We start from the raw sequence: 11591 nt of genomic DNA, 5'->3' as shown, positions 1-11591 counted from the left end.
ATTATCATTATCATGTATTGTCATGTTATCTAACTCTAATACGTCAGTCACGTGTTCCTATTGTCTTCAAAGAAACATAATTAGAGATCATAATCATAGAACAAAAAACTGTATTGAAAAGCAAATCATCTCATTGTTATTAATTAATGTCTAAGACAATGTTTTAGTATGATTTTGAGTAACACAATCAATGGTATAACGGTAGACAGCCAGTCTTTGTTATTATGATAACATTTAACAATATTCTTCTAATATTCACTGTATTACGCGTGAGTAATATCAAAGATTAATTCATAACATAGAAATAGGAGGAACGAAATAAAGCAACTAAATCTTGAAAAAAAGTAAAATTAATAAACGGATGAAGTAGAAAGCAATCTAATAATTAATGACTAAATATAACAATAATTAGAGCAAGTATTAGATATAGTCTTAGAATTGTTCTAAATCGAAGGAAAATGTCTGAGTATAAAGATAATAAAGATCTGAATTAAAACGAAACCAGTAGAATCATTTATAAAGCGCATTAAAAAACAATGAAAGAACAAAAGCAAGAGTAAAAGTTATGTAACAAGACAAGACTGTATATGAAGCAATTAATGAAGGCAAAATGTAACATTTCAAAACTAAACTAAACTAATATTTAGGACTATAATATCAACGGAAGGTAAATATAGACGATACAATATTAAGGAAAGTCCAACGGTTGCTATGGTTACTTGATTAGTGGAATATTAAAGTGTTTTACGTCTTCACCCAATACGATATTATAATATTTATGCCCACATGTACCAGCTATTTACCAACAACTGTATTCCAATATTGGAGACAATCTGATGTACTTGAAGGTTGTGGAGTTATTGCAATATAACATTTTGCCCGTTCCCAAAATTTGGGCCAAATTAAACTTTGCGCTCAAATGGTCCCACAAATATTGGGGCCTACAACTTCGGGTCCAAAAGTGAATCACCTCATTAATATTCATAAAGTCAGCGCTAACAAATAGGGCACACCTTCTTACTATAATACATCTACATTTAGCAAGTACGACAAATATCCATCACTCCGTTGTTGAGTTATCGCGGACCCAAGCCAGTGTCACAGAAGCAAACACAGACACACGAACACGACATCACCATCGCATAGGTTCCTTTTGCCTTCCACAAGGAATCAAAAAAAGGGGGGGGGCGAGGGGAGTCTAATTTTCTTTGTCAAAATTGGTTGTACTAAACTATGGGTATTGTAATTATCACTTACCTTTAAACAAAGTTGGGATCTTTCGCAATTTAAAGTCAAACCAAGGAAGTGAAAACATTTGCTGTCAGTGGCATCACACTTGACATCACCTGACATCACACCTGCTATGACATCACACCTGTCAGCTTCAAGTTCACTTTCAGTAAAAACTGCTAAAATGTCAGCTATCGATATCTCAAAAACGCAATATAGGAATTGGATTCACATTTCACCAGGATGCTTAGTGTGTGATTCTCTGTAATAAGCCAAATGTAAATTTTCCTCTTGATTTTCATTTTTAAGATTTTCGACGTTACAGTCAGTTTTGATTCAAAACATAACGTAAAGCGCTAACAATAATGGGAACCTGTCTATCTCCTTAATTTCTGTAGTAATGTTATAAATCCTATATCGACGTCATGTTATCATACCTGGAGATATATAACTACTTGCGCATGATCAAAGCATCCTTAACTTGACTGTTACGCTCGAAGAGTTAACGTTAACACTCAATAGAAACGTGTGTATGTTTGTTTTGTCGGTGAACTATTTTGAGCGTTCATGTTATATTCTTCGTGCGCTGATGGGATCAGTTAATACTGTACATCGAATAGGATATGCCGTACAATTATTAATAATAAACGCAATTATTTAAATGATGATATGAAATGTACAGATCATAAATCAATGAAAACATTCATAAAGCGAAGCTTAAAATAATTATCCAAAATAAAGTATTGATCGGTGAAGTTATTAAAGTCTCAGTTACTTAATATGCACATACTATACATTTGTTATATGATCATATAATATGACGTAACATGACGTCATCTTATTGTATTCATGTTAAGAACGATAATACATAGGTACAGAAAGAAATGAAGAAATGCTGACTTAGAACAAAAACATCACAGATATTAATTAATATCACATATAAGTTCTTGTAGATCTATTTTAATAACACAATGTTAGTGTAGATAACTAATGAACTAATGAATGTTATTTAGTCCTAACGTTGTGGCTCTACTCTAGTTAGATTTAAGACATTACGTAACCGATATGTCACAGCTTAAATCTTAATTTATTAAAAGGAAGAACGAAGAAACCACATAAAAGTTTAATCACGCACTCCTACTTACCGAATGCATGTGGATACAGTATATACAGATTTTAAACATGTGAGCTAGAAAATAGTTTAAAAATATTAACAGAGTTAGGTGTTTATGTATTGTTCTGAGTAGTAAAGTGTTAGTAGGGGAAGGTGAGGGGGGGGGGGGTGGTAGGAAGGTGGAGATAGGGGTCTGGATTTTTGATGAATCATATCATTACACACAATTGGATCAATAAAGGATGTTATACCCTGCAACGAGGAGTGCATGGAGGTCGAGAGCAGGTCACCAGCAATATCTGACCAGGGATACGCGAGTAGGTAGAACAACCTTTCTCTTTATTTAAACCGCTAGCAATAAAATTCAAATTATATATGCTACCTATGGTTAAACCCGCCTAATAGGTGGGGTAATATATCTTAATTAATAGTGGACGCGTTTCTCATAATTACTCATTCTCTGTAACATGTGCTTCTCTGTTTTTGTTATGTTCTAAGTTACATCGAGCTAAAGTCAAGACACACACATAGTAAATTGTCAATTGTCATTTCTTAAACTTGGTAATCAGTGACCAGGTGCGTATCCAGGGGGGGCGTTGGGGGCGCGAGCCCCCCGGGTAAGAAAAAGAGAAGGGAAAAAAGAGAAGAAAAAAGGAAAAAAGAGGGGGAAAAAGAGGAGGAGGAGAGGAAGGAAGGGAAAAGAAAAAGAAGAAAGAGAGAAAAAGGAGAAAAAGAGGGAGGAAAAGCAAAACACGAAGACACCGGGAAGAGAAAGAAGAACAGTGACATCATTACAGCGCTGAAGGGTAGCCAGTGACGGATCAATGATTTCGTAAAAGTGTGACTCACCCTACCCCTTACACCGACAACTCCATTTTGTGACGTTTCCATTTTCCTCTCTCACTAATGATTTATATATATACTATATATGGTCTATCATAACGCGTGTGTAGAACTGTGCTATGAAACCAACTGTGGCTGGTCTCGAACTCGACCGTGTCGTCGAGGAACATGACGCATTTTGGGATGGGGGCGACCGCCCGCCCCCCCCCCCCCGCCATTCAGCATTTTTTTAAATGATATTGCTAAGTAATTTCAAAATAGAAAGTGCTTAGAGGCAACTTACAAGGCCTGGAAAGTGTCATTTCCAGTGATCTGGGAGACATTTTCGGCCAAAATTTGCTTGTACGCTTCGCGCCCACCTATGGTGGCGCTACGCTTAGATAATTTGCCTACAGGCTTCGCCCCTCCCTTGGCAAATTCCTCGCTACGCGCCTGTTTGAATTTGTAACGCAAACAGCAGATATCACATCATATCAGTGAGCATGAAAATGGCGTAGCAGGATGAAAAGCCTCAAAACTGTCCGACTTGCCTGAAAAAATAACCAAAAATTTTCGCGCGCTTCGCGCACGTTCAACGTGTTCATGTCAATATCATATAAGCAAGCATCGGTTATTACATCGCATGCCATCATGTACCGTACGGTCCGTTCAAATTGCGCAGTATACTGCGGGATGCTAATGAAAACAACGACATGTCACATGTAGATGTATAAAAAGCATGGAGGTCCAATTATGTCAAAACTCTCTTTTACATTAGTAATGGCGAATTAGGGCCTGTACCCCCGCCGCGCAGTGGCGGAGCGTCCATATGGTCAGGGGGGCGGATGCCCCCCTGACGGACTCAAATGGACTGCTGGCGCTTTTTTCAGCTCTTTACCACTTTTTACTTATTCGAGATTATTGACTTTGTTATTGCGCTCTCATCTACTTATTGACATTTGTCACATTTTGTTGGTGTAATTTGGCGATGACACCTTATTCTTCGTTTATCTGCAAATTAGCCAGGCCCGGAAAGGGTCATTTCCGGCGATCTAGAGAGTATCTTTACTCAAAAATTTTATGTACGCTACGCGCCAACCAGTGGTGGCGCTCCGCTTAGATAGTGTCGAAAGCACCCCTTCAGACCATTCTCGCCACTCCTGACCAATACCCCTAGATCCGCCACTGCCGCCGCGCCTCCTACGCCTATGTGTGTAGTGTTCGGTTTCGGAAATATCTGCTATTTTTTCATTTCCTTCAACCAAGTTTTATAATAGCCGTTATAACAGGTTTTAATATTTGTACACCAATAAATTAACTGTGTCTGAATTTTCGAAAATTTCTGACCAACATTCTACATCACACTTCCCTCTACTCGTGCAATTTTGACCGGTCTGTTAGGGGTTGAAGGAAGTTTTTTCTATATTGGTTGTCCATAGATGAAATTTTGTACAACATTATGGGTATGTTTTGAAGTGAGTTTATTCACGAGAAATGTGAATTTTCAAATTCTGAACAAATATGGGGCTTAAAACCTTGAAAAGTGGGGCTGACGGGTATTGTGGGCCGCGACGTAGAATCACCTACAAAAGCAAAGACCCACAGGAGATGCGATCAGGTCGAACATGATGTGTGCCGGGTTGACAATCTTCAAAAAGGTTATGGATGGAAAAAAAAAAAACTATTAGGAAATACTTGGTTCTCAGGCAAAAAGTGTACATCTGGTTGGTCATTTCAAGCCCGAGAAGTGCCGTTTCCGGTGATCTGGGGGGTTTCAAAACAAGAAATTTTCTTGTACGCTGCGCGCCAACTGATGGTGGCGCTCCGCTTAGATAGTAATTCGCGCCCCCCGGGTTTGAAAATCCTGGATACGCGCCTGGTGACGTCACCATATTATTTCAGTTGGTGGCGAAACTAAGGTCGCTGTCTCTTAATATGAAATATAGTGTACAGTCTCTACAAACTTTAGCAGCATATACGTCAGATTTAGATATGGTCACAAGATAACATTTATGTCTCCACCACCTTGTAACCCATCTAGTCCCAGAACGACAGCAATGTAACTAACAAAACCTAACAAATTTCGTCTTGTAGATTTTAAAGCTCAAAACTATGTAGTTGAACATGTAGTATATTAAAGGATAACTTTAAGCTCAACATTAGACCACTGGCTTTCAGTCTAGGTTGTTTTACTACAGCATTTTTAGACATGTTACTTTAAACAGCTGAGTTCACCAGTAAAGATTACTGGACTATTTAATATAATACGGAGACAGTCATGTAAGTTCATCGAATACAAGAACAAATTCTACGTGGTACAACATTTACACGGACAAATAGAATTGAAATTCATCAAAATTATCTCTGATTGGAATGTGAAGTTAAGAAACCTTATCTTTGTTGAGTAACATTAACATTTATGAAACAATAGCTTTACATTAATATTTAGACCTGCACTGAGGAGCCTACGTCACGGTCAAATTAGCTTTTAAGGAGCATTCCAGACATCCAGCATATTTTAAAGGTGAATATCTGACAAAACCAGAATAGCTGTAGAAACTTTAATAATATGACTTATTTATTGACTTTTGAACTTAAGACTAAGAGTCTGCCGAAAGCCATCCTTTATAACACACATGCAGTTACCTACATATTTCACATCTTTGTATGATTTGGAGTTATTAGTTGTATTGTACAACTTAATATCGAAACAAGATCCATCCATACTGGCTGCAAAAGGTACAGTGTTCATCAAGATTACCTTTAATGAAGACAGAAATATTATGACGTCACAATCACACTAGTACGCGAGATTTTTTTCCCAGCGCGGTAAAGGCCATCATTTGCACACCTCGCTTCTCATTGGCTGGGTCTTGCACTGTTGATGCTCATTTGGGAAGTTCTTGCTAACGCTATGCGTGTGTGTATGTATATGAACATACACGTGCACGCAGTGGATCGTGATTCGCATGTGTATTATACAGGGGCTTTACCTGGCGATGTTTGTAGTATTTGGGAGATATTAACAACCTAAACCCTTTATCAGATTCTTTCTCACTGAAATTACTGCCATCGTTTTGAGAAGAGAGTGAATGACGTCACAGTCCTGCCTGCTGATGATTGGCGATGTTAGATGATCATGTATTTGAGCTGAAATATAAAGATAAAATGATATATATTAGGTAATATCGCTATCATCATAACTGGATCGAGCAAACTACTTATAAACAGAACAATGGAGAAGTAAGACCTACACAACCCCCCCCCCCCCCCATAAAAAGCGCCAGCAGTACAATAAGCCAACACCGCGACACGTGATACAAGTAATTAAACCAACCAGCTTAACAAAACACCGCGACACGTGATACAAGCTATCGACCGGTATGAAGTTGCCCTCTTTAGTCACATAATCCATAGCAGCGCCCTCTCCAATGCCTTTGTTGTCCTCGTAGGTAGGTATACATTTTTTCTTATATCTATTTGAAGTTATGTCCTTCTTACGCCTAAGCAGCGGAAAGGAAGGTTGTGTACATCTAAAACTATTGTAATAATGAACACATACTCTTTTTTATGTTAATGGAAGGAACTTATCACTCATCTTCATACATTTAATCAGGGATCAGCTTGGTTGTAAAAACAATATAATAAAACCAATTACAGTCGAAGCAGATAATATTAGTGACCAGATAAGATTAGAAAATTACAGATATAGGGATAAAAAATGTGGCTAATGATGGAGATTTATTTTAATATATTAAGATTTTCCAATTAAAAGTAACATACATAATCACTGTTAACAAAGACAATGTTAAAAACTAAGGTAGAGAGTATTCAGCTGTAATGACTTACAATTACTTGAGCCTTGCCGGGTTTCTCTTGTAACTCCTCTCATCGAACTCCTAAACAAGAGGGAAAAGTATAAGCAATAAATATGTATAAGATAACACAATGCAGTGTATTTAAATGTTGTAAATATTAATTATATGCAGCCATATAAGAAGTGTTATTTAAAAGATAATGGATTCATGTTACAACAAACATTTTTTTTTACCTTTTGTAAATTAATTTTGCATGTTTTCAAATGCATGGACTATTTTTGTCTTGTTTATTATTATTTCAGTTATCATTTTAAAGATTTCTAACGATTAAATCCTCTGAATATTTTGGTACTGAACATGATATACACATGAAGGCTAAATCCATGAAACCAATGTCACTAATGCTGCGGTCGCTTTGATTCCATGCTTGAAAAGACTAATTTGTGAAGGTTGCATTCTATAAATTTCGACTATTTAATTGAAATTGTGACAATAAGTTTATAAGTATTATTGTAACCTCAACATGAAACATCATGTAAAGAACACCGCCTCCGCAGCTTCATTCGCATTATACAAGATCGGACAACTCGCCAAATACCTCGACCACAAATCTACCGAACGACTCGTCCATGCATTCATTACGTCCCGCTTGGACTACTGCAACAGCCTCCTGTACGGCATTCCATCCACTGAACTTTCCAAACTTCAGCTCATTCAGAACTCGGCCGCCCGTCTTGTCACACGTTCCAAGAAGCACGACCATATTACTCCAATCCTCCGTGATCTGCACTGGCTGCCCCTCCATCTTCGCATTCGTTACAAAGTTGCCCTTCTTGCCTTCAAAGCTATTCACGGTATGGCCCCTAGTTATCTGACGGACCTCGTCGCTTCCTACTCACCACAACGTCGTCTCCGCTCGTCGTCCGAAACCCTCCTTTGTCGTCCTCGCAGGTGCAACACTAGATTCTACGGAGACAGATGTTTCAGCGCTGCAGCTCCCGAAGTCTGGAACAATTTGCCTTGCGACCTTCGTGAAGCACCTCATCTTAACCGTTTTAAGAAAGATTTGAAAACTTACCTTTTTAGCTGTTTTTAACTGTCACAGTATTTCCTTCTTTTTATATGGTTAATAGTTTGCTTTTTAGCCTGATTTATTTTTGTAGGTTACGATAGTCTTATCCTCTTAGCTGTTTTTCTGTATATTGTATTTCGTATCTTTTTGAGTTTGCATCTTTTGGTTTCTAGCCTGGTTTATCTGTTTTTGACTTTCTTTTCACTGTACAGCGCTTCGAGATTTTTGGGAGGCGCTTTATAAGTAGTATTTATTATTATTATTATTATTAAGTAACAAAAATGAATAGTAAATGTCAACAAATATTGACTCTGGGAACAAAGATATAATGGGGGGGGGGGGGGAGACATGGGTAAGACTCATACCAATGTTCAGTGGTACAGAAAGTGCTGCACTGCGTGTGTTCTCACGGTGTAAGAGCACACTTAAAGACCCTAGTCAGAGGCATTGTTGGACACTGGAACATATTGCCTACGAAGTCATAAAACTCCTGCAATGGCTATTGTTTTATGTACTCCCGAGACCCCAATGCAAAAGTAATTCCTATCACTGTTTTGTAAAAATTGTTCGCGATCATAATACACTCACTTCCTCTTCCGCAGCATACGGGCATGTGTGGTTACCATAGTACCAATGTCTGGGAACCTGTTAGTTTGCAGGTTCTATGCCTATAGTAACAGTTAGGCTTGAGTTCGATTTTTTATTCGATCTTGATTTTGTTTTTGAGAGAGAAATTGGGGAAAGACCATGGTATTACCTTTTAGTCAAGAGTAACGATTACTAATATTCATGTTTTTTACCCTACATAAGTTTTGTGGGCCAAAGAGGATCAAACTCAAAACCCTAGAAATGAAGAATTGAAACCCAGAATCCTTTTTATAAGACCTTGATAATTTCTTACAAATATGCTATTAGGTTTATCAACAGAAAAGTAAAGTCAGCTAGCAGGCTAGTGGCAGCGCCTACCACAAACTAAACTTGGAAGTTATTCTGATGTGTTTGTTGTATACATGAGGAAAATGTCGGAGCTTCCATAAACGTGGTACCAAAAATAGGGAAAAGAAATGGAATAATAAGACGTCTAACATAGTTTTGCTAACAGCGAGATATCAAATACTTGAAACTGTCACACATTTTAGGAAACAAGGAACTTGAAGCAAGTTTGATGTCACGTGTTGCAACTTATTTGACAGATTTGTTTTAATTGCTCATATTTCTCTCTATTATTTTGACTTTAAAATGGACGGGAATCCAACGTTCCCCGTAGAAGTTGCAGCAACAATATTGAACAAAGAAAAAAACAATGGAATAAGTGTGTTTTCATATTATGATGTCTCTATTTGAAAGAACTGAATGAATGTTTCATGGAACACGCATTACCTACTTTTTATTTCTTACTATACTATTTCTGTTAGATTCTCTGTACATTATCAGTGTATAGTGATTCTTAATTAATAACGTTCAAGGCAATACGGACGTTGAGGGGTGAAAATGGCAGCTGTACATGAATGTTTTGTGATCTTTTAGTGACGTTCAATAAACGTCCATGAGGTGTGGGGGTGGTGGTAACATACATCTGCATCCAACTTTGGATAACATATTTTAGATTATAATTATTCACTATAGGACGAATCTGCCCTCCCTCGGCCTTCAAACAATGAAACAATACAAGCCGCTATTTTCTGCCTTTCAACAGAAATACTTCACCACGTCAACTCATCCGTCTTCTGCATGGTGATTATACAAACCCAGTATTCGTTATTACCAGTACGTCCTAACAATCCTAGCTGTACGTGTAACCTAATTAAACATTAACAGGGTCTCACTAATTTAGATATAACATGCCTTGAAAAACAGCTCTTGTGATAATTCTGGAAAAGAAGACATAATTCGATACTAAACGTCCATTAGAATATTGTCTGTTAGCTGGACTAGTCAGGTGTCATTATATATAATGACACAAATTTAAATAAAAGGAAAGAAAAAATAACCTTCTTCGGTATTACATGCACCATCTGTTGTAAATGTGTTTAGGCAACATGTTTACGATTAATGCTTGCATTAAATAGTTCAAACTGAAGTAATATGTGTTTGAAAATAAATAGAATGATGCCTTATAATATCTTATTTTGACTAGTAATATATTTGCTGGTTAAATATTTTAAATATTGGCCGATTACACGGTTAAATACTGACAGTATCAGGTTGTCCTAATAATCAACCCAGTTTTAGACAACAATCTTCTCTAAAATTACTTGTATTTCTTGCCGCTTTGGGCTGACAGGTCAGAATTGATTTAAGCATATTGCCCAATTAGTGTGTTTATTGTTTTGATTTTTTTTTGAAAATGTTGAGGAGTCACCTCACATCCACGTAGGTTTATCTTCATTAAACACCTTCGCCGTTGCAATCAGGTCAGTTTTGTCTGAAGATACCCTCGTTGTAACTTACCTGATGCACGTGATCCCTCAGATACTAAAAGATTTTTTTTTATTGTTTCTAGTTTCTTATATTTGGTTTCGCAACAGCTTGGTATGCTCACATTCCACAGTGAATGGTTTCTACTCTGAGTTAGTCATTTTCTGTCACAATGGACTCTCTCGTATCACAATGACGATGCTATAACCCAACGGATACCCTCACAACCCAGTAAATCATCTTGCTCCTAGACTCACTCATCAACCGAGAAGACAAGTTTATCTCTTCAATTTCATTAATTTATGTGTTTCTGTTCTGACAGACTCGTCAATGTAAGATGTACGGAATTAATAACATGAATATAAACATCAGCTTTAAAGGGAAGACAAAGTTAGTTTTAAACCCGTCATCAAACACTGAGTGACGTCATGAAACACTGACTGACGTCACTAAACACTGAGTGACGTCATAATGATGAACTTCCATGATAAGGGAAAAGAGGGCAGTATCTAAAGATAGACCCCTATCGATGTCATAGCAAAAAAAAAAAAAAAGGCAAAATATTGGTTAGCCCACGAAGTATCATATTGGTTACCCCCCTCCCCTTTCGACTTAGATATTCTGTTTTTATCGTATTGTTGATCGCGTAGAGATATCCATCAAAGTTTGGGAAATTCAGTTGTATGATGAACACATCAAATGAAAGACACAAGGGGAGAATTAAATATTGCCAAAGGCCCAAAACAAATTTCATAAATAGGTAAGCTGAGCCTCCGCAGTGTTGCTGCATGTTATTATTTTATTTTATTGACTGTAACATATTAAGACTAAAATGCTGACTAATTATTGCTCATATTTGACTACTGTCATATTTCAAGGGGAGGGGAAATACCCCCTCATTTCCCCCAACCCTTACGGACTCTCATAGTTTCTCGGATTATAACATATTAAGAATAAAATGTTGGCTAATTATGTTCATATTTTGATTACTGTCATATTCCAAGGGGAGAGGAATACCCCCCTCATTTCCCCCACCCTTTACGGACTCTCATAGTTTATTAGACTATAATATGTTAAGGCTAAAATGCTGACTAATTATTCCTCGTATTTTGACCAA

General features: G+C 37.3%; 1 protein-coding gene across 1 annotated transcript; it reads left to right on the top strand.

The window, feature by feature from the left end:
* Positions 1 to 7507: 7507 nt before the first annotated feature.
* Positions 7508 to 8080, top strand: LOC139970204 (uncharacterized). The gene has a single exon (XM_071975842.1). The coding sequence runs from the start codon at positions 7508 to 7510 to the stop codon at positions 8078 to 8080; it is 573 nt and encodes a 190-aa protein (XP_071831943.1).
* Positions 8081 to 11591: the final 3511 nt, after the last annotated feature.

The sequence above is a fragment of the Apostichopus japonicus genome, chromosome 7 (genome assembly GCF_037975245.1).
Source record: "Apostichopus japonicus isolate 1M-3 chromosome 7, ASM3797524v1, whole genome shotgun sequence".
Taxonomy (NCBI): Eukaryota; Metazoa; Echinodermata; class Holothuroidea; order Aspidochirotida; family Stichopodidae; genus Apostichopus; species Apostichopus japonicus.
Note: the sequence above shows the minus strand (reverse complement) of the source record. Positions and strands in the feature narration are given on the sequence as shown.

What these genes read in the sequence shown, in the direction of transcription:
- LOC139970204 (XM_071975842.1), top strand. Translation starts at nt 7,508, where the DNA reads ATGAAACATCATGTAAAGAACACCGCCTCCGCAGCTTCATTCGCATTA.